This window comes from Papio anubis, chromosome 8, assembly GCF_008728515.1.
Source record: "Papio anubis isolate 15944 chromosome 8, Panubis1.0, whole genome shotgun sequence".
NCBI classification, from domain to species: Eukaryota; Metazoa; Chordata; class Mammalia; order Primates; family Cercopithecidae; genus Papio; species Papio anubis.
In genome coordinates, this window is record NC_044983.1 from 125,468,052 (window position 1) to 125,492,755 (window position 24,704).

General features: G+C 40.9%; 1 protein-coding gene and 1 non-coding gene across 7 annotated transcripts in view; one reads left to right on the top strand and one right to left on the bottom strand.

The window, feature by feature from the left end:
- ASAP1 (ArfGAP with SH3 domain, ankyrin repeat and PH domain 1) overlaps positions 1–24,704 on the bottom strand; it is a 397,004-nt gene that overhangs the window by 97,457 nt on the left and 274,843 nt on the right. For 3 of the 6 annotated variants that reach the window (XM_017962314.3, XM_017962318.3, XM_017962319.3), the window contains 3 exons: positions 19,036–19,044; positions 18,118–18,218; positions 11,151–11,220 (listed from right to left, as the gene is read on the bottom strand). In XM_017962314.3, the coding sequence (XP_017817803.1) occupies positions 11,151–11,220; positions 18,118–18,218; positions 19,036–19,044 (180 nt within the window). The remainder of the gene's footprint in view (positions 1–11,150; positions 11,221–18,117; positions 18,219–19,035; positions 19,045–24,704) is intronic. The other 3 variants (XM_017962320.3, XM_017962317.3, XM_031669742.1) reach the window with 1 other exon arrangement.
- LOC116268754 lies at positions 20,950–21,105 on the top strand. The gene has a single exon (XR_004175921.1). It is a non-coding gene; the product is annotated as a small nucleolar RNA SNORA12 (small nucleolar RNA).

Below are 24,704 nucleotides of genomic sequence, written 5' to 3' on the forward strand. Positions count from 1 at the left end.
ACAATGCAAATAGAAAAAAAGAGCTTACTGGGGCTCCTGCTAAGACGCAGGGCTGATGTTACTGTATCCAATGAATGTGCTAGTCATACACGCAGACACTTCTGCAAATACATACTGAGTACCTACTATTTGATAGTATATAGAGTTTGGGCCAGTACAGGAAGAATTTTTAAATTCACATTTCCTATTTAACTACAGTGGCCACTTTATGTCATGTTTTCCAACAACGGTACATAAAACAAAAACCTTTGGAATATTTGTATAAAATGCATTAATTTGATAGTAAAACATCTGAGTTGTGGTTTTTTTTTTTTTTTTTTTTTACGGAGTCTCACTCTGTTGCCCTGTTGCCCAGGCTGGAGTGCAGTGGCGTGATCTTGGCTCACTGCAACGTCCACCTCCTGGGTTCAAGTGATTCTCCTGCCTCAGCCTCTCAAGTAGCTGGGATTACACGCACGTGTCACCACACCCGGCTACTTTTTTGTATTTTTAGTAGAGATGGGGTTTCACCACGTTAGTCAGGCTGTTCTTGAACTCATGACCTTGTGAATGGCTGAGACAAAATGTGTTTGAGGCTTTTATTAGCCTCACACAGAAAGGGCAGTCTTTAAAGCAAGGGCATCATCATGTTGATGAGAACACAGCATTTACTCATGCCGGGCTCCATGCCATGTGTTTTACATATACTTGCTCACTTAATTCTCATAACCACCCTACAACTAAGTACCACTATTATTACTATTTGAGAGATGAGGAAAATAAGGCACCAAAAGGTTAACTCTGCCTTAAGGTCACAGCTATTAACAACAGAACATTAGGTCAAAGTAAAACTTTTTTTTTTTTTTTTTTGAGATGGGGTCTCACTCTGTCGCCCAGAGTGGGTATGGTGGTGTGATCTCGGCTCATTGCAACCTCTGCCTCCTGGGCTTCAGTGATCCTCCGGCCTCAGCCTCCCAAGGAGCTGGTATAACAGGCGTGCACCACCACACCTGGCTAAGTTTTGTGTTTTTGTTTTTTTTTTTTCCTGTAGAGATGGCGTTTTGCCATGTAGCCCAGGCTGGTCTCGAAGTCCTGGGCTTAAGCCTCAGACTCCCAAAGTGCTGGGATTACAGGTAAGAGCCAATGTACCTGGCCTAAAACATTTTTAAGAAATCTATTATTTCTTATATTAGGAATGTGGGCAGGAAGTAACATGACAGCTGATGTCAAACTGCAGGTTCCTTGGTTTCATAGATTCAAATTTGTAAATCAAGCCTTTAAAAAAGCCTTTTTACCCCTTAGTAAAAGTAAAAAAAAAAAACTTTTTACCCCTTAACATATACCTTCGTATATGCTAAGAACCAACAGCATATACTGCAACCAAATGGTCACACTTTATAAATTTCTGGGCTCTAAATTAATGAGGTTTTATTCTACTCACTTGTCTACTAGAATTAGAATCACACTGGAAGCATGCAAAATGACACACACTGTGTCAGACCTCCAAGGCAAGGTTTAAAAACCTCAATCCTCACAAGCTGTGAGTCCTGTGGTTTTGATCTGTAACCTCTTCTATATTTTAATTCTTCAATTTTGTCCTCCCTTCTTCATTTATGGAACACATTCCTTGAAGGAGTTTCTACTAATCTCTGTTCAACATGAAAGCCAGAGAGATTTATTTGGCAGGTCCTCAAATCCTAGGCAGTATCAGCACCACGACACCCTTGCTATTCCAGAGGATTTGCCAGACTTAAAAATCAAAAGTGTATTGCTTGCTGTCTGCTGAAGCCCAAATGAGAAACTGCTACAAAACACCTGACTTTAATGGAGCCACATGCTGGGAACCGAGGTTTCTTCCAGTTTGGAGGCAATGTAATACTCTGTTAATTTGGAAAAGGAATTTATTCATACTTTAAGGTACATGGTAGAGTGGAGGGAAAAGTCTGATTTTGGAGGCAATCAGATCTGGGTTTGAGTCTAGGCCCAGGCACACATTAATACTGCCATGAGCAAGTATCGTGGCTCTTCTGAGTCTCATGCTATCTCACCACGATGAGGGAAAACAATGCCATCTCTGCTGTGATAATGAACTAGGCAATGCTTGACAAATGTCTGGTGCTACACTTCCAAATGGGAGGCAGAAAAGGCTCTGGACTTTATCTTCTTGGGTTCATATCTGGCTCTAGCACTTAATGTGACTTTCAGGCTTCCTCCTCTTAAAAAAGGAGATTAACAGCTACTTCCTTTGTGAAGGTGTTATGAAAGTTAAGAAAACATATGTAAAGTGTCTAGCATGTAATGAGTGTTCAATAAATGTCACCTACTGTCTTTTATTTTGAGACAGGGTCTTGCTCTGTCACCCAGACTAAGTGCAATGGCATAATCATGGATCACTGCTGCCTCGACCTCCCACTTTCAATCCTCCTGCCTCAGCCTCCTGAGTAGCTGGGATTACAGGCATGTGCCACCACACCCAGCATTTTTTTTTTTGGTAGAGACAAGGTCTTGCTACAATGCCCAGGCTGGTCTCAAACTCCTGGACTCAAGTGATCCTCCTGCCTCGGACTCCCAAAGTGTTGTTGGGATTACAGGTGTGAGCCGCTGCACCCGGACAACTATCTTTATAAATACTAATTATTCCCAGAATATCTCCTCTGATGGTGTCCACATAACTGATACATAAAATTCTATTACTATAATTTTCCCTTTAGATTAAAGCAGTATTCCTTGTTAAAATGCAATCATCTCTGGGAGAGTTTCCCAGTAAGTCACTAAGGTTCAAATAGAACATCAGATCCTGTCTAAGGTGGAAGCTCTACGGAAGTAAACTGAATGGGCATGGGCAATAGGCAGCGTGAGGAGGAAGAGTCTAGGGCACACAACCCTGGTGAATGTGAAGACACAGAGCATGCAAACAGAGGGACTCCAGGCACACAGGGGAGAATCAGAAAAGAGGTGAAAGAACTCAGTAACTGTGCACTTAAAATACTGAGACTGGCTTTGAAAGAAGCTTAGACCTGCCCACTGCTCTGACTTTACTGTTTCATTTATTAAAAGGGTACTGAACTAGAAGAAAGAGGTGGTGAGAACTGACTTCAAACTGGCTTAAGTTCTGAGGTCCACAATCCAGTTCACAAAGTTGACAAATATCACTATCACTGGCTTCAGATTTCTGAGTAACACACCTCTATTCTAGCCTCTCTATATTTTAACAGTAGCAAACAATGGTGGAAGGACTCAGAGGGTCTCTGCTTTGGCTAAAGTTGAAGTTACCTGGTTAGCAATACTTGGGCTTCATCTCTAGATCAGTTAAATCAAAATCTCTGAGGGTGGAACCAGGTGATTCCAATGTACCGTCACGGATGAGAATCACTGGATTCATGTGGCCAATTGCAACCCCCTCCAATCACCTGCAATGGTTCATTCAGATGCAAGTGATGAGAGTTTTCATTTGCAATCAACTATATACTGATGCTTCTAATATGTAATCTTGTGACTCGAATAGTGAAAAGAAGAACCTCCACCAGGATTCAAATAGAGTAAACATATCTGCTGCATGTATTATTTCGAAGAACGACCTGTAAGATTTCAGCAGATATATTTCTAAACTTGTATTTTATAGAACTTGAACTTGGGAAGCCCTCTGGTAAACATTTGTCTTCAGGTTCTGCATCTGCAATGTGGAAGACAAAGATATTCCACAATGACCCTTAGTTCTGGAAACAGCGCAGCTTATGTCGTATGTCCAAATAACATTTTCTATACTGGAACAACTACATTTCTTTTGCCAGGGAACATGGCTGTGGAGAAGGTTCAAACCAGTGCCCTTGGACCTGCGGTTGCACTCCTTTTATTAGAGACACGGTCCTGCTATTTTGTTCAGGCTGGAGTGCAGTGGCTATTCACAGGTGCAATCATCACACACTGCAGCCTTGAACTCCTAGCCTCAAGTGACCCACTGGCCTCAGTCTCCCAAGTACCTTGGACTACAGGTGCACACAACCATGCCCCACTTGCAGATGTATTTTGAATTTTGTTCAGGAAAGTTAACATCTGGTCTTTTGTTTAAAAAAGCGAAGTGATGTTTGTGAATTCTGGTATCCAGAATATGTACATATCAACAGCTTTCAAAGAGTGTCTTATTTGAACCTCTGAACTCTTCATAGAGGGTATGGAAAGTGGTATCATTTCCACCCTTATTCACTTCTCTTAGGTTCCACGAACATACTGTCCAGTCTCGTGATTTTGGCCCATTCTCCTCCCTCTAGTGGGGCTGCTCCTTGCCTAGCTTTATGCTAAACTATCAGAAAAGCCTTCCCTGACGACACTAAAGTAGCTGCTTTGTTTTCCATTACAACTTGCTGCTCACTTCTTTTATGGGACTTATCCTTTGTTTATTCCAAGCTCCAGGAGGGCAGGGGCCACTAATTCATCACTGCTTCAATAGTACCTAGCCTAGAAAGGAATAAAAAAATTTTAATGGGCAGGACGCGGTGGCTCACACCCGTAATCCCAGCACTTTGGGAGGCCGAAGTGGGCGGATCATGATGTCAGAAGATCAAGACCATCGTGGCTAACATAGTGAAACCCTGACTCTACTAAAAATACAAAAAATTAGCCGGGCGTGGTGGCGGGCGCCTGTATTCCCAGCTACTTGGGAGGCTGAGAAAGGAGGATGGTGTGAACCTGGGAGGTGGAGCTTTCAGTGAGCCGAGATTGCACCACTGCACTCTAGCCTGGGTGACAGAGTGAGACTCCATCTCAAAAAAAAAAAAAAAAAAAAAAAAAAGTTATGGGTAAATTATGCCCATTTTATATCTGAGGAAAAACAAGGCTCCAAAGGCTTAAGTTACTTATCCAAGGTCCTACAGTTTTTTTTCAGGGGTTTGAGCCTGGGTTTAACTGGTTCCAAAGTTCACCCTTTTACAACTGACAGTGCTGTTTTCTAATCTGCTGGAGGGAAGAAAAATATTCTCATTCTCTTTTTAGTGACAATGAGGGTAAAGATGTGGAATCAGAGGACAGCCCAGGAGAGCTCCGAAGGTCAGTCACAGAAAACAAGGTTACTGAATACATTGCAAAGAAGAGAGCAATCCATTTTGCAGGTCTCTTCCTGTTTCCTGTATGTGCTTTCAGTGCTTCTTTTAAAGCCCTGGCAGCTGAATGTTATCTTCAGGGCTCTGGATAGGGCAATAGAACAACAGACTTTAGATCCAAAGATCCAAAGGAAAGGGAGAAGAGACACATCCAATTCTTGCTTTAGTGAAATGCCATGGAAGGTGACCAGAGCTGCTGTTAATCCCTAACAGGCAGAAATTAAATTTCTATGAGAGAAGAGGTACCCCAAATGGGCTCTGTAAAGTACACTGAGCAGTAATGAAAATAGCAATACAAAAGAATTCCAACGGCCAGGTGCGGCAGCTCACGTCTGTAATCCCAGAAATTTGGGAAGCTGAGGTGGGCGGATCACTTGAAGTCAGGAATTCCAGACCAGCCAGGCCAACATGGTGAAACCCCGTCTGTACTAAAAAATTAGCTGGCTGTGAGCGGCGCATGTCTGTAGTCTGAGCTACTCAGGAGGCTGTGACATGAGAATTGCTTGAGCCCAGTGAGCCAAGATGGTGCCACTGCACTCCAGCCTGGGCAATAAAGGGAAATGCTGTCTCAAAAAAAAAAAAAAAAAAAAAAAGAATTCCAATAAACCACAGTTTAAAATGGAAATAGTTATACATTAGAGAAGTAGTAATAATAATAGCTGACATTTATTGAGCACTAATTCTGCCCTACATTCTGTTCTAATTATTTACAATCAATAAACTCATTTAATCTTTACAATCACTTATGAATTAGGCCTTATTAATAGCCCCATTTTATTTAGATGGAAAATCCTCACTAGAGATTCAGTGTCAGGGTTGAAATTCAAGTCTAGGCAGTCTGGCTCCAGGGTTTCAGATGCTGTAACCCTACCTCAGCTCACTGAGATGACAACAGCTACTAAGTTTAAGGAACACTTATTGAGGTACAGGTTCTACAAAGTTTTAAATGCATCATCTTATTTAATTCTCACAACATGGAAGACAGGTACAGTTATTCTGTTTTACAAATGAGTAGTATGAGTTAAGTAGCTTAATAAAAGGCACATACAATAAGATGCTGAATGGGCATTTACTGCAGATGGACTCAAAAGGATGAGGTCTGACTCTCCCTCTGTTTAAAATGATCAGCCCATCAAGCAGGTGGACACACACACATTATCCACCTAAGAGGTGGAACATCTAAAGAGGCCAGCTGGATTTCCAACCCTTTTGAGTAAAACACCAGACCTTAATGAACTTCTGTGGGCTATTAAAAATACTGTTGGTGTTGGCTGATTGAGAAAAAAGTGACTATAAATTTAATAATTACTGTAAGTGTTAATCATAAGGGCATCTGAAGACATCTGAAAGATGTAATATATTATTTAAGCAGTTTCAGATTCAAATATAAATTCTTAGAATACTTGCATTATCTTCATGACTAGTACCCCTCCTCCTCCCTTCCTGGAATCCCTTACAGCCTTCTCTACCCTAAGACCCCTGACTAATTCAAGGAGTATCAAGGTAAGGCCAAGGTAAGGAGTTTCACTGCAAAGAACTGTTATTCACGAAACTTTCAAAGACCTAACAACAATCTGGCATCTGAGGAAAAAAACCCTATGATACAGGAGAAGGAGTATAGGCTTTAAGCCTGGAAAACTGGTCCAGCTATTTACAAACTTCATGACCCTTAGCACGAGATTTAACCTCTCTGAGCTTCAACTATAAAATGCAGTCTCATTAGAAAAGTATTCATTGAGCACTAAGTACATGTCAGGCAATATGTTAGGTATTGAAAATTCAAAGCTGAGTAAGATGAGGTCCCTGCCTCCTAGGAACTTCCAGTATGGTGGGAAATGAAGATAGTGATCATATCTTGTAGGGCCATCTTGAAGATGAAGTGCAGGGTGCATTCTAAGTGCTCCACAAATGGTAGTTCTCTTTCTTTTTACAACCCATTATTTAAACAGAATGTGACACTGTGGTTAATAAATTCAGGGAGCAGGGTTTTTGAAGAACATAGCTGCTTATATTTTTGAAATTGATTTTTCAAGATTACTACAATAAATATGTCAACTATAATTCCTATACTTTCTGTTGTAATTTGTTTTATGATATTTATTTATATTATAATGCTTTTAGTTAGAAAAAGCAAATAATTCAAAACTATAGAAATTAAAGTAGTTTAGTGGCTTCATATAAGCTTTATACTTAAGTTTTGAGGCTGACTAAAAAATTTTTTTCTTGAGACAGGGCTTGGCTCTGTCACCCAGGTTGGAGTGCAGTGGTGCAATCTTGGCTCACTGCGGCCTCTGCCTCCCAGGTTCAAGCAATCCTCCCACTTCACAGCCTCCCAAGTAGCTGGGACTACAGGTGTACACCATCATGCTCAGCTAATTTTTGCCTTTTTTTTTTTTTTTTTTTTGTAGAGATGGGGTTTCACCATGTTGCCCAGGCTGGTCTCGAACTCCTGGGCTCAAGTGATCCACCTGTCTCAGCCTCCCAAATTGAGCATGAACCACCATGCCTGGCCTGAGGCTAAGTGAAATGTTTGCCAAAGATTTGCTGTAACTGGTATTTTGAAATGAAAGCATCTTATACTACGTTTAGAACATACTAGATAGTTCATAGTTGGAAGCTGCTATCATTAATATTACTACTGTTATAGCAAATTCAGAGATTCACACTGAATTTGGTTCCCACAGTGCTGCATTACTTTGAATAGTCGGTAAAAAAAACTTATGTCTTAACAGATACACGAAAAGCAAAGAATTTATGAATGAAATCTTCTAAGGATGGGCTGCCAATTTTTCAGGTGTACACAGAAACGTATTTCTCCTTAGAATAGTAAGCTGGGGAGATGAATCACCTCTGGTGTAGACCTTGCTTGGGTGGCCAAGCCAACAAACCCTGCACCATTAATCTAAATGAGTACTTGGCCCTCTCCTGAATCACTTTGATAAGAACAATTTGCAAAGGTGACACTGATGAGGGCCTTCAAACCAAAGAATTTTCATGTGTCCCAAACACCTCAAGTTTTCTGACAACAAAGGCTCTTCTCCCCACTTTTTCAAAGAAGCCCTTTATGTTTTTCTCAGAAAACTGCTGGCCTTGATTTTCAACCTAATTCTAATCAATGGTGTTTGCAAAGTCAGGAAAAGCCAGCTAAAACTGGCTAGAGACCTTTTTGTGGGAGCAGCAATGTGATTATGAGTGATGTAACTGGCAGCAAAAAAGGTCTGGGCCAAAGCCAATGAAAAGTGGGGAATAGAATAGCAAAAACGGCAGGAGAGAATCAGAAGTTAGGAGAGTAAGCCATTTCCCTCCAGGCTGCTCTGGGGGCAGGAGAGTGCTGATGTTTGTAGCAGGAGGGTCTGCTTGTCAACAGATTTCAGTATTGTCAGCAACATCCAATAAACTAACAGTGATAGCACTAATAACTGTTAACAGAATGGCCACACATGGCATGTCATCTCACTGAATCCTCATATAATCTTTATGCGTTAAATATTTTTCTCAAGGTCACAAAATAAAAGGCAAAGTTGGCATTCAGACTCAAATCAGACAGATGCCATAGTCCATTATCTTAGCCACTAAACAATGTGGGTGACGTGAGACTTGTTAATTCGAGCCTTAAGAATGCATATAAACAGTTCGTTTGGCCACAACAACGTGTTTTGGCAGGAATAAAAACAGGAGGGGAAAGAGAACTTATTTTATTTTTAGCAAATTTCCCAAGGTCATATAACTACTAAGCAGTGCCACTGATTCACTTCATCAACTATATGATCTCCCATCACTCTGCACTGCCTCCCACAGCAGATTCCTAAGAAAAGCAAACAGATACAACATGATAAAGCCATTATATAACTTCTCAAAATGCCTAGTGAGGACTGTTACAGCCTGACAAATCCAAAGGGAGAGCTGTGCAGCAGAAGGTAGAGTTAGGGTACACATGGTAACTATGGCCAGGTGCAGTGGCTCATGCCTGTAATCCCAGCACTTTGGGAGGCCGAGGTGGGTGGATCACTTAAGCCCAGGAGTTCGAGACCAGCCTGGGCAACATAGCAAAACCCCTGCCTCCACAAAAAATACCAAAATTAGCTGGGCGTGGTGAAGTGTGCCTGTATTCCCAGCTGCTTAGGAGGCTGAGATGGGAGGATGGCTTGGGCCCAGGATGCAGAGGTTGCAGTAAGCCAAGATCATTGCTACTGCATTCCAGCCTGGGTGACGGAGCCAGACCCTGTCTTAAAACAAAACAAAACAAAAAGATGGTAACTGACTAAAAACTCACCATCTACACAGCTAAAGGATCAGAAATGTTCACTCTGGTATACACAGGTGACTGTATATGGAATTAAATATAAGAAAGTAAAAATTATCTAATTTTTCATCCATGCATCTTTGATGCCTACGCCAGAACATGGCAGAATGGAAGCTTAACAAAAGATTGCTGAAGAAGGGCTGGGCGTGGTGGCTCACGCCTGTAATTCCAGCACTTTGCAAGGCCGAAGCGGGCAGATCACAAGGTCAGGAATTTGAGACCAGCCTGGCCAATATGATGAAACCCTGTCTCTACTAAAAATACAAAAATTAGCCAGGTGTGGTGGTGGGCACCTGTAGTCCCAGCTACTCAGGAGGCTGAGGCAGGAGAATAGCTTGAACCCGGGAGATGGAGGTTGCAGTGAGCCAAGATTGTGCCACTGCACTCCAGCCTGAGCGAAAGAGCAAGACTCCATCTCAAAAAAAAAAAGATTGCTGAAGAAATGAATCATTGTTAGACAGCCTCAATCATAATTACAGACAGATCCAAGTCTGTGGACAGGATTTCTGATATCAGATGGGTAGCCGGACACAACTGGCGTGACAGCTAAAAATCTCAGCTGGGCTGTTTGAGGGTAATTGAAGACCTCTGAGGAATTCCTCTGAAGAATCACTGAAAGTGTGCTGCAAGGGGCAAGGGACAGAAATGATGCAGCCGCTCAAGTTTCATAAAGGACAACAATCTTTAAGATGTGGGCAGTCATTTACCACAAAGGACTGGGCCACAAGAGTGTACTAAGAGCCTTCTGTATGTCAAGTTTTGTGTGAGAGGCTGAAGACAGAAAGAAGAACAGGACTAGGCAGGTGCCCAAGGGGGCGTTTACAGTGTAGTAAGATGATGGGTTCTGCAGGAAGAGACAGAAGGGCCACAAGGACTAATGTCAGACAGACACCCGAGTTTGAACTTCCAATTCTGTGAGTTACTAGCCAAATTATAGTTGTTCTTTGTGCTTCAGTTTCTTCATCTGTAAAATGAAGGTTATCACACCACATGGGGTGTCGGGAGGATTAAGTGAAATAAAGTTTATGAAGGTAAGTGGTACTTCCTTTCCTGCCTGATAGATATCTAAAGTCAGCTGTAAGTCATACAAAATTGCCAACATAATAAACACTCATCTCTCATTTCCACTATTCTGTTGGCAATTCATTAAGCAGTGCCCCAAGGACATCACTTGGCACAGCATACTGTAATTTAATGAGTTTTTAAAATCGAAACTGAGATTACTGGGTTAAACAGCAAGCATATTAAAAAAGTCTTGGCATATACTTTGCCATTTCCATTCCCGCTTGGTACATTTTCCACTACAATCTCTGCATTTTTAAGAATTGAAAAGAGTTTTCTGTTGGTTTAAAAAGGGCAAAACTTACTGTGTGCTTCTTTGACTACCACCAAGGTTTTTACATCTACTGTTATGTTTCCTACATTATTTTTACATGCAAAGAACAGCCTCTGTCATCTTTATAATTCAAAAACCTGGGTTTTTCAGAACAACCAATATTTCCCAAAAGATAAGATTACAAAATCAAAATACCTTATTCATTTTGAGAGAGTAAAAATACAAGTGTCTAGTGATGCCAAAGAATGATGCCGACCACCACAGGACAAGACAAAACCTTTTTTTTTTGGTAAAGGATTATCGGCAAAGATCTGACCCAAATGCATAAATATATTTGCGCAAATTTTTACTGCTGAGTACATAATCGTGTTTGCTTTCCGGCCTACGAGGCCAGAAAACCTAACAATGGGCAGGGTAAATTAAGAAACATACTTACTGTGGCATGTGAGATAGTCAGAATCCCATTCTTGACAGAACACTTCCTCCTCTGCCATACTTTCCGGATCCTAAGGAGGAAGTCAAACACAACTAGATATAGTAACTGATTCACTCTGGGACATGCAAGGATACAGTATGATACATAATAATAACTACAAAATAACTTCCCCAAACCAAAAAATCCAACCCCCAAAACAAAATCCTGGTTGCCTTTTATTATCCCAGGTGGAAGGTAATTCACACAGGTAGCCATGTACAAGGATGCTCATTACAGCACTGCTTTTTAAATTTTTTTTGAGACGGAGTCTTGCTCTGTTGCCCAAGCTAGAATGGTGCAGTGGCATGATCTTGGCTCACTGCAACCTTGTCTCCTGGGTTCAAGTGATTCTCCTACCTCAGTCTCCTGAGTAGCTGGGATTACAGGCTCCTGGCATTGCGCCTGGCTAAGTTTTGTACTGGTAGTAGAGATGGGGTTTCACCATCTTGGCCAGGCTGGTCTCGAACTCCTGACCTTGTGATCCACCAGCCTTGGCCTCCCAAAGTGCTGAGATTACAGGTGTGAGCCACTGCGCCCGGCCAGTGCTGCTTTTTAAATACATACATACATACATACATATATATATATATATACACACACACACACACACACATATATACACACACACATATTTTGAGACAGGTTCTTGCTCTGGAGGCTAGAGTACAGTGGCACAATCACAGCTCACTGCAGCTTTGACCTCCCAGGCTCATCTGATCCTCCCACCTCAACCTCCAGAGTACCTGGGACCACAGGCACACCCCACCATGCCTGGCTAATTTTTTATTTTTTTGTAGAGACAAGGTTTTGCCGTGTTGCCCAGAATGGTCTCAAACTCCTGGGCTCAAGCGATCTGCCTGCCTCGCCTTCCCAGGGTGCTGAAATTACAGGTGTGAGCCACCATGACCGGCAGTAGCACTGCTTTGGACAGTAAAAATGGGAAATAGAAACAATAATAATCTAACCACAGGAGACTCAATGAATTACAGGTAATACACTGATATCATAATAACTCCTCTCTATGAAGGAGACCCAAACCTGTTAGGGGTGGTGTTAATAAGTAGTTTTCAACCATATCTGTCAATCTTTCATAAGAGTGTTCAATTGATTACTTCTGTTATTAATAATTGAGTTTTAAAAATTAAGAAAGTGGCTGGGCACGGTGGCTCATGCCCATAATCCCAGGACTCTGGGAGGCTGAGGTGGGAGGACTGCTTGAGCCTAGAAGTTGAAGACCAGCCTGGGCAACATAGGGAGATCCCGTATCTACAAAAAATAAAAAGTAAAATTAAAGTAACTCAAGAAGTCTGCCATGCAAGGAGCGGGGGGTGAACTGCCTCAGGATGTACAGGACGAGCTTAGCCAGGGCTCAAGAATGCATCATCATCATTTTTGGTAACTCATACACCATCCCTTTAGGCATCTTCCAGAGACAGAATGGTGCCTCAGAGACCCAAGCAAAAACTGTTCATGATTTGCATAGGGAAGTAAACGGTGACCAAACCATTCCCAAATAGTTACAAGTGATACACATTTTGAAAAATGTGATTTGATGATATTGAAGGGTAAAAAAAGCCGAAGAGAACTAATTCAAACTTGGAAGAGTTGTGTGTGTGTGAAGCTCCAGGCACAGGCAAAAGACTGCATGTGTGGCAGATCTGCGTGAGTGCAGGTAGGTGCAAATGCACTAGTTGAGACTACTTCCATCAGATAAGAAGAAACGGGCAGGGAACAGTGATTCCCTAGGCTGGAAGAAAGTTTTGAAGGCCTTCTGTTGCCGTGGAAACAAATGACATCAGAAGACCACTGTAGCTTTCCCAGGCATTTAAAACAGTACCATCTTGTATTTTTCTTTTCCTTCTTAAATTAGTTCTCTAAGAAAGCTGCCACAACACAAATTTAAAACCATCTCTAAACACAAATAATACTGTGTATTTAACTACTAGAAGCACAGTTTGTTCTAAAGCATGCTTCATAGAGGGAAGTAGGAATTTGACACCATCTAACCAAATGCAAATTGAACATACTGTATTCAAAATGCTAGCCTTGCTCGGGAGGTAATTTAACTACTAATTGATAAACCATCCTCAAATTAGAGCTAAATCATATACTTTCTTCTAGAAGTACTGACCAAGGAAATGTCTGATTAGAGGCAGCATCTCTCAACTAATCAGAGCCACATTTGGTTAACGTGACTAACTCTCTGCAAGGAGTTTTGCATCCATCTTACTCTCACAAGAGCCTGCTAACATAGGTTAGGCATCCTTGTACACACTTAAGCCAAAACCAGTGTCATCCTAAATACCACTCAATTCAACAATCAAACTATTCAACCTTCAGGAATAGTTTAAAGCCTCAGTTTATTCATTTTATTAAGTTTTTACTCGTTAGTTTTACTTACACATGTATATTATGGAAGCACAATACACACACACACACACACACAAACCCTTCTCTTGTGCTGCTAATAAAGCCAAGGAAAGTAACACAGAAGCATTATTCTGGGTTGACAGAGATTGTGACTGAGGAACTTTCAGATTGCCAGAGGCAAGGGAACAATCTTGAGATATCTCCTGGCACAGCTGAGAGCAGTATTGCCTGATCCTTTTTTGTGCGTGAGAGACAGGGTGTCACTTTGTAACCCGGGCTAGAGTGCAGTGGTGTGATCATGGCTCACTGTAGCCTTGACCTCCTAGGCTCAAGCGATCCTCCCACCTTGGCCTCCTGAGTCGCTGGGTCTATAGGCATGTGCACTACGCCTGGCTAAATTTTGTAGAGATAGGGTTTTGCCATGTCGCCCAGGCTGGAGGGATCAAGTGATTCGCCTGTCTCGGCCTCCTAAAGCGTTGTGATTATAGGCATGAGCCACCGCACCCAGCCAGCACCTGATCTTTGTGAACATTTTGATAGCTTCCATTCCCAAGACTTCCATGGACTAGACTGAATTACTGTGATCTCCCCTGCTCTGTAATGAAAGCTTTACAAATGCTCCAGTCTGCACAGCTCCTGAATGGACATACCAAGAACTCATGCCATCGGATGCTCACAGACAGTGCCACACACTGATAATTACTGATTACGCCATGCTAGAATCTTACAATTCCAGAAAAGAAAATTCTACTAGAAAATGGTCTCGTATAAATAGTTCCAACTTTGATGCCAGATCACTTGAGCTTTGATCTCAGCACGATCTCTAGCTATGTGACTTTGCCCATGTTATTTGACTTCTTGGAGACTCACTTTCCTTTTCTGTATTACGAAGACAATAACGCCCACCTTCGTATATATAACGAGAAAATATAATAAAGCAATTGCTCCTTTGCCTCTCAATAATTGCCTCTGGTCCATAAAGTTTTTAAAAATTATTTTTTAAAATTTTAAATTGTTTTTCAAATTGTGTAATAATCCTTTAAGTAATAAAGAGCATTCCAAAGCTAGAGTCAAAAATTACTAATGCAAATAACACTTCAGAGGAAAATCACAGAACATATCAGTGGTCACTGTTTGCAAATGAGTCTGTTTTCATGTATAAGCATTTCAATTTTTTACTCTTCCACAGAAGTCACAAGCAACTCCCGGTTATTAGTGCTCATCTTTGCTATCTGTGCAATTATTAGGAGGTGGAACCACCTGACTTCCAACCTCCTTTCCAACTCTATGATCCAGCAGCTCTGTCTGTATCTCTTTCCAACAGACTGCAGTCAAAGTGAGGGTGAGGACCATATCTCATTTATGTTTCACCTCTAGCATCTAGCAGGCTGCCTCATACACCAGAGTATTTCATATATGTGTGTGGAATGAGTACATGAAGGAAGACACCAAAAGTCAAGGGGGTGAATTTGTGCCAGTTAATGTCTTGCATATCCTTGGAGTGATCAACAGCAGCAGTGGTCCCTTTGAAAAACAAAGGGGAGATAACCCTGGCATTAAGTCAGAAGACCCAGTTCAAATTTGGGTGTTCATACTTACTGTCTGTTTGATCTCAGTCAAATTATTTAATCTCTCTGTAAAAGGTGTTAAATGAGATGAGTGAGCAGGTAGTTGGGCATGTGGCTGGCATACACAAGGGCTCTCAAGATGATAATTTACTTGAACACTTTAGGGTTTGAACTACACAACACTTATGAAAAGACTGTTGATCTTCCTTGGATATACAGATTGTAACCGCTTCACTTAAAATTAGGCAATTCTAATTTCAAGAAGGACATTGTGATTTCGGTTGAGCAGTGTTAAAAAATGACTTTTATACTTTCGCTTCAGTAGATATGTAATAGTACACTGTTGCTCGTAACGGAACACAATATTAACTTTCCGTTTGATGATAGAACAACAGGTCACCACATTTCCAAGAGATGTCTATACCACAGATGGTCAGGGAAGGACAAGGAGCTGAGCCTGAGGCTTTTCAGCAAGATAAACTATGGAATTTACAATTTATGTACACTTGATCTCATGCAGTTTGGACTAGCATTTGGTCACTATTCTAGAGCCCAGTTTTAAGCTGTGAATTGTTAGTTGGTATTTCTTTTCTCCTTTTACTTTCACAGCAGGATTAAGCTGATTCTACAATGAGCCAGATGCTGTACTAGGGTTGCTTTTCTTTCTCTGCACCCCATATCAGCAAGTCCTGTTGGCCCTACCTCCATTATCCACAATTGACCACTTCTTACCCTCTCTTCTGCAGTTCCCCTGGCCTCACCATCAGCTCCCATCTAGGTTTCTGAGGCAGCCCTCCCTTTAACTGGTCTCCTTGTTTCTGTGCTTTCACCCTCCATGACTGTGCTTCGCTTGGTGGTCAGAGAGAACCTTCCAAAACATGTCGGATTATGTCACTCTTCTGCTCAAAACCCTCTAATGATTCCTCACCTCACAGAGTGGTTCCCTGTCCCTCTGATCTTAACTCCTATGACCTCCTGGCTTGCTCACTACTCTAGCTACACTGAACTCTCAGGTATTTGTCACCATGAGATGCATGCTCCTGACTCTCCATCTTCTCCCAAGTATCTGTGTAGATTTCTCTCACTTCCTTTGCTCAAACATCAACTCAATAAAGTTTTCCCTAACCACCTGTATGACAGCAAGAACCACTGCCATCCCTCACACCACCTGCATTTCTTGCTTGATCTTTCTCCATAGCACTAATTACCATCTGATCTACCATATATTGAGTATTTTTTGTCTCTTTTCTTCCTTAGAATGTCAGCTCTATCAGGACCAGATTTTCTTTTGCTCAATGTTGTATGCTCCATCTTTGTAGGGCCTAGAAGAGTGAGTCCTAGACATACAGTAGGACTCAAAATATCTCTGTTGAATGCATGAATAATAAGCAAAACAGTCAATGACCCCAGAAATTCAGAAGAGAAATATTTATAATTTTAACAAACAAATTACAATAAAAAATGTGCATGTCTCAGATTTAACCAAGGAGTACATATCCACAAGTAATCAGAAAACAAGGAGCTTTCTTTTAAAAAAACAATGACAACAGGCCAGGCACAGTGAGTCATGCCTGTAATCTCAACACTTCGGGGGACCAAGGTGGGAGAATTTCTTGAGGCCAGGAGTTCAAGACCAGCCTGGGCAACAAAGGGGCACCCTGTCTACATTAAAAAAAAAAAAAAAATCAGCCAAGCATGGTGGCATGTGCCTGTAGTCCCAGCTACTCAGGAGGCTGAGGTGGTATAATCACTTGTGCCCAGGAGTTGGGAGGCTGCAGTGAGCTGTGATAGTGCCACTGTACTCCAGCTTGGAAGACAGAGCAAGATCCTGTCCCCTGTCCCCTCCCTCCAAAAAGACAACTATTAAAGGGAATAATGAAGATGCTACTTATGCACTTACTGTGAAGCAGAATGATTTGTTTAAGCAACAGAAAAGAAGCCTCATGTGGCAGGATCAGGGGAGAAAATGGAACAAGATGAGGTGGGACAGGAAGGAAGGGTTGAGATGCTATATGTAAAGGGAAGCCACTGGAGTATTTTATGCAGGCGAATGACATCATGTGCTTTATGATTTTTAAAAGACTAACTGTTGTATGAAGGTGAACTGCAGAAAAAGAATAATGAGTGATACAAAGAGACCAGTTAGGAGGCTGCTGAATGCTCCAAGAGAGATGGCAGCAGCAGCTCACCCTAGAGCAGGGGCTGCGGGGATGGCAAGAGTATATTACTTTCACAGTTAAAAACAGAATGGCTTTTGCCAGATTGGCTATAATATAAGAGGCAAAAGAGGACTCAAGGGTGACACCCAAGGTTGGGTGGCCTGGTGGGCAACCAGGCAGAGAAAACTGTAGTGAATAAAAGCGGAGAGGGGCCAGGCGTGATGGCTCACGCCTGTAATCCCAGCACTCTGGGAGGCTGAGGTGGGTGGATCATGAGGTCAGGAGATTGAGACCATCCTGGCTAACATGGTGAAACCCTGTCTCTAGTAAAACTACAAAAAATTAGCCAGGCGTGGTGGCGGGCGCCTGTAGTCCCAGCTACGCGGGAGGCTGAGGCAGGAGAATGGTGTGAACCCGGGAGGCGAAGCTTTCAGTGAGCCGAGATTGTGCCACTGCACTCCAGCCTGGGCGACAGAGCAAGACTCCGTCTCAAAAAAAAAACAAAAAACAAAAAACAAAACAAAACAAAAACAGCGGAGAGGTGGGTGGGTATGAGGTCAGCACTTGCCTGCTGCATGTGCTACTCAGTAGCTGCCTTCCTATAACTGCTCGTTACAAGTCAGAAGTGCCATTTAGGGGCCACAGAGCAATTACTGTTTCTTCTAAAGAGAGTTGGTTAAATCTCAGACTTACTTGAAGAACACCAGTGTGCTAAAGGTCCGCAGCTAGTGTATTACAAAATGTTAAGTAAGTGTGTTTCCCTATATGAGAGGCTGGAAACCTTTTCTAGGTTAATCACACACTGAAACACTGGGCCGGGCTCATACATACCCATCACTTTTCTTCAGTAGGTACCCCTTCTTTTCACTGCCATATTCCTTATTGCCCTGGAGCTGATGCATGCTGTATCCTCCTTGCCGGCTCTGAGAATCCTAGGAAAGAAAAACCACAGATTAAACAAAAACTGGAGACAATTCTCACATCTTTGACTCTTTTCTGCCACTGGGCCTTTGGCACTGGTCTGGGTCTAAGGGAATTATGGAACTTTAAGAGCTGCCAGGTCCTTGCCTTTATTTTAGAGGAGGAAACAGGGCAGCTAAACACTTGCTAGAGTCACAAAGCAAGTCCGAGGCAGAGCTGGGGTCTGGGTCTCTGATTTCTAGTTCAAAACCCAGCTCTACTTTGAACTGACTTCAAACAAGACAATGCACTGGTAGACAGACTACTGTAAGACTGAATCCAGTTTATACTAGCAGCAGAGGCAAACACAGAAGGGACTCGAAAAAGTGAAGTGGACCACAAAATAAAGTCCATGCAACCCAAACATGTTCTTCCCTTAGGCTATACCTTTCTCCCTTTACACATTCTGCCAAAATACCCCCAAATAAAAGGGGAAACTTCTAAGTGAGGTTTTAACAATTATTATGTTTCTCGTTTTGTAATTAGTGCTCTGTAAAATATACCTATAACCACATTTTTAAAATTAAGACAATTCTACAGCAGTGAAAGTGTATGATGTTGTGGAGGGTGACAAGGGCCAAACCAACAACACAGATGCAAAAAAGGTTGATTTATTATTAGCACTTCACTGATACTTAACCATAGTTTCTAAAGACTACATGACTAGAAACAGCCATTACATTTTGAAAATGTAAGAAATAAAATCAACAACGTTGAACTGCGGAATGAGAACATGGCCTTTAGACATACAAGTAGGACAATATATTCTCATAAAAAGTATTGACTTACTCTCCTAGACTTCGATCAGGAAGGGCAAAAGCAACAGAGAAAAAAGGCAGAGCATTTGAAAATATAGTTAATTTCATTGAAAATGTTATCCATAATTTAAGCATTTCATATAATGTACACAGAAAACATCACTGTAAAGATAATACCAGAAAACACATACACTTCTAGATTCAGGATAAACTTTGGGTGATAGGACAATCAAAAGTCTGTATTTATCAGGTTTTATTTCAGGTCATATGGCGTGAGAAAAGAAACATGGCTAAACAGACGAACATCAGGCACACACATATTTTACCAAGATAAAATGGATGACAAACCTCAAATGCGTATGTATAGAGAATCAATACTTCAGTGAAACCCAAAATGAATTATTCAGAAAATCTAGTAACAGCCAAAAATTGCAGCAGGACTTCTTTATTTTTTTATTTTTTCCCCAAGGGAAAAGAACTTAAATATATCCAGTTCATAAACAACACCTGAAATGTGATAGTGTTGAGGTAAGCTGAACCAACCACTGGCTATTTACTGACTTGTGTACAAAATACCTTTAAGGCCAGGATGGCTTCTTTCTGACACTCAGGATCTTTTTGGACCAAGTAATGTATGTTCAGTGATGCAAAATTAACGTAAGTAATAGTCAAAGGAAAATCTCTAGGACAATGTACCTTTGTAAGGCTATTCTATACATGATAGATTCTGTGTTCAAAAGCATGTCCTGAATACCTCCTAAAAGCCAGGTATTAAGGATCCTGAGTATACAACATAAGCCCTAGCTTTGACATGGATGCTCACACTCTCACCATATCACTGTCCTGCTCTCTTGTGTAGGTTACTGGGAGCTTACTGTACACTTAACCAGGCAAGCTGGCTCACATTAAAGAGGTTACAAACTTGAGTTATGTTCTATTTGAATAATTTCTCTATTTATAACGGGCCAGATTCCCTCCATATGAAACCTTTAATTGGACAAGATTAATCATTTGGGAGAGATGGGACATGGACCTGAATCTAGGATTTTCTTGCAAAATTCTCCCTAAATATTTCCTTTTTAAAAATATATATGTATATTTTTGAGACAGGGTCTTGCTTTGTTGCCCAGGCTGAACGCAATAGTGTGATCACAGCTCACTGCAGCCTCAACCTTCCAAACTGAAATGACTCTCTCACCTCAGCCTTCTGAGTAGCTGGGACTACAGGTGTGTGCTACCTTGTCGGGCTAATTTTTGCTTTTTTGTAGGGATGGCGTTTCACTATGTTGCCCAGGCTGGTCTTGAACTCCTGGACACAAGCAATTCTCCTGCTTTGGCCTTCCAGGGTGCTAGGATTACAGGTGTGAGCACCATGCCTGACCTAAATGTTCACTTTTAATCAGGGCCTATAGTCTTGCATTCCATAGTAATGTGGTTCACTAAGTCCTCCCTAAAAGATATTCTCACACTTTCTAAATGGAGGTAGGACTGAGGGACTGTACTAAATATCAGACAAGCAAGAAGAGAAGCCCTCCCCTACCAATACCTCCAGCAACAGTCCTCAGTAACAACAGTAGTAATACGATTTTTTTTCTTTTTTAAGAGAGGCAGCAGTGTGTCCATAATGCTAATGAAGAAAAGTGGATCGGGTTGCAGGGAACTGAGGCATGGGACAAAACAAGAGGCAGGGATTAAAGAAATCCACAGGGCTTTCTGCTTTAATCCAACAAAATCACATGAAAAGTACTCAATTATGAATTTGGAGTCAGGGATCTCTGCCCTATCTGTATCTCCTAGAAACATTAAAAACAAAATCTAAAATCTCTCTGTATACTGGTGTTCACTCACAACCACCTTCCTTTGGAACCCTTGTTACGGAACTAGACTTCTCTTCATCTGCCCATGTAATTCCTAGGTCTGTCCGAATGCTTTAAAACTATGTATCTCTCATGGTAGTTTTCTTTTTGGCACATTTGTTAAGTTTTCAAATGGGCCTAACACTGTCACATGTATTATATTGGAGCTGGCAAAGGCCTGTGACAAAGAGATCTCTCTCAAGCCTTTCACGCCTTTCCTCCATCAGAGAATGGCTCCCACATGTGGCAGGAAACAAAAAAACAAAAACAAAAATGGATGTCTCACTACTAGGTACGCAATCATAAATAAGCAACTATGTATCTCTAATCTTAACCTTTGCTAACCTTTAAAATAAAACACTAAGTTTAAAAAATAAAAATACTTCTTTTATACAAGGATTCAGATGCTAACAACTTATAAAAACGATTATATTCTGTAAATTTACCATTAAGACATTCCTTACATATTTATTACTAGCTTAAGTAAACCTTAAATTCTGAATAACAAACTCTTAGATTGAATGGGCCTTGCTTTACATCAAACTAATATGCTTTTAAAGATGAATAAAGTGGCTAAACTCCAGGCTTTGACCTCATTAAACTGAGCAGGAAGGAAGCAGTATGTTTCAGAAGTTTAGTATCAACAATCCTAAATTAACTATAAATGAGTTTCATGGTTTAATAAAGTCACACCGATTATTACTTGTGCACTTTGAGAAATGATGGCCATTCAGCTTGCTAAGCAGGGCACTCTAGACAAATGAAAAGAGGATTTTCTTTTCTGAGAAAGTAGATACTGGAGATTTATTAACATCAATAACAATTTAAAAACTGACACAAATTGAAGGAATGAAATAGGTTCTGAATCCTTTGATAGCGTAACAGAAATTATGTATTCAGGAAAAAGAAAAACTCATTTGGGCAAAAATATAAAACATAAACAATGAACTTAAAATCTTTTTAATTTCCTATTCGCTATTAGTACAGACAAATCACTTTCTTATTTGAAAACCTTATTAATGTATAAAATGTATTATTAAGAGGTAGAGTCTCAAATCTTTTAAAAGTACAAGCAATTACACACTCATGATTTAATGGGGCTATAAATGTTTCTGGTATCCAATTTAAAACTAAACCTCTACTACAGAAGCCTAAAATTTCTAATGCAAGGTACGAATGGAGTGGGCAAAAGATTCCTTCTGTTTCATTTTTCTAAGTATTTGAATAGTTTTCCGGTACCAGGCTATATGACAGATACTGTGACATGAGTAAAACAGAAACACAGAATCTGTCAAACTTGCAAACCATAATGTGATGGGGTTTTAAGAGAGTCCATAAGTGAAACTCAAACAAAAAAGGTGTAATTTTTGGAGTAATTCTGTATATCCTAAATATGACTTATCACCATTTAAAATACTTTCAGGCCAGGCGCAGTAGCTCATGCCTGTAATCACAGCACTTTGGGAGGCTGAAGTGGGCAGATCACTTGAGGTCACTTGAGGAGTTCGAGACCAGCCTGGCCAACATGGTGAAAACCCGTCTCTGCTAAAAATATAAAAATTAGCCAGCCAAGGTGGCGCATGCCTATAGTCCCAGCTACTTGGGAAGCTGAGGCACGAGAATCACTTGAACCTGGGAAGCAGAGGCTGCAGTGAGTGAGATTTGCACTTCTGCACTCCAGTCTGGGTGACAGAGACTTCGTCTCAAAAAAAACCCAAAACAAAAACCTACTTTCAACTCTAAAAACAGTTATGTAGCAAATAGTTCTTTTGTAGATTAAGCTATTATAAAAACTTAATATAATTTCATAGAACATTTATTGCTAAGATAACAAAAACTTAAGAACAGAAAATAAAATGAGTTTACTAAAATTCCGGGGATCCTATTTACAACTAAAATTCTTGGAACTTCCTTTAACGGAGCCAAGTTAGAACCCGGTGGGGGTGAGTAGGCTAAATGATTTGTTGGGTGCTTTTGATTCCTCAGTTAATCTTTAAGATTACTTGACATTCTTTTCAAATAGTACCATGGTCAGAACTTCTCTGTGGATGGTCGCCTCTCACATTTAATCTCAGTCATGAAAAATCATTACCTTCTAAACATATTCTGCAATGAGTGATGATAAACAGCATGAGAAAGGAATAGGCATGTTGTGAAAGATCAATTTATTACTTGTAAAACTCTGTGGACAAGGTACTAATGAAAACTCATCATTTATTAATCTGGGGTGGGATTAAATCAAATCATGTGCATTTCATCATGTACACATTCCTTTGGCTTATATGGAACTTCGTTCTTTAGCTAGCATGAGCAGAATACTTATGTCTCCATGCAAAACAAAAACGGGTTGTTAATAGTCCTCCTCTTTATTTTTCAAGAAAGCTTCCATATGTAGGAAAGTTTATACTGTGTGACAAAACAAAGGTGGGGAGTGGTTAAGTACATACCAGTAAGTAAAACAACAATAAACAAAAAAACCCCCAAAAAACCTCACAATTTTCTCCCAAGACTGAAATCTACCACCCTGTACTCCCTTCTACCTGGGTCTTTTTAATGCTCTTACACTGAAAAATCATTCAAAGAGACCACGTTTCTCCTAAGATTTATTTGTCAGTAATAAGCACCTTCAAAGAGCATGGCATATCTGTGTTTCAGTCTGAAGTCTACTGGGGGTCTAATACTTGGAAGTTCTCGTAAATCATAGTCAGAGGCCTCAAACCACAGGTGCAGTCACTGCCTGAGACTCTGAATGACATGGATGCAGAAATTGCCTTAGCGTACACAGATGTTCCTGGCCACTCTGCCTACTCCACAGGTTAGCAGATGCCTAGTGTTACAGTGCTATAGATTCCTCTCACTTGACCAATCCCCAGTGCATCTACAAAAACTGAATTTGGAGAACCAGAAAAACAGAGGCTTATATTCACTCAATAAAGAAAACCTTCAGGGTTGCTTTAAAAGATTAGTGTCACTAGTGCAGGGCTTCCCATGTTTTATGGGAGTTGCTTTGTTTTAGACTCATAAACCCCTTTCAGAAATTTTAGAAATTAAAATAAGTGAACTTGCAATTGTTGTGCGATAGTATTTAAAAACTAACTATAAAAATGTTGTATTTCATGTTATTACTATTAAATATTGCTCTTAATTTTTTTTTGTTTGTTTGTTTGAGGCAGGGTCTTGCTCCATTGCCCAGGCTGGAGTGCAGTGACACAAATACAGCTTACTGCAGCCTCCACTTCCTGGACTCAAGGGATTCTTCCACCTCAGCTTCCCTAGTAGCTGGGACTACAGGCACATGCCACCATGCGTGGCTAATTTTTCAAAATTTTTTGTAGAGACAGGGTCTTACTTTGTTGCCTAGGCTGGTCTCAAACTCCTGGGTTCAAGTGATCCTCCCACCTTGGCCTCCAAGGTGGATTTGGATCACAGGAGTGAGCCACTGCTCTTAAATTTAACCCGTAATAATTTCATAACAAAAACAGGCACGTTTTTAATTTCTCCCAGAAAACAAATGGTGCTTACTATTTAATTTGTCCTTATCATGAAGTCTATGTCCCTTAGTGCAACACCCAAGGTCCTCCATAGTCAGGTCTGAGTTTTTACCTCAGAAACTGTATTTCTGACTCCTCCACCCACCCTGCCCCAAAATGTCTGCAGCCCCTTGAATATGCTGGTGAGTTTTCCATCTCTGGGTCTTTTAGGTTTCTGTCTTTGGCTGCAGTCACCTTCCAATATATCTCTAATAGCATCAACACCACTTTAGGCATGATGGATTGTTCATACAGCTGACTAGATAATGAGCTCCTGGATGGAAGGGACTAAAGCTTGGTACCTAGAACTGTGC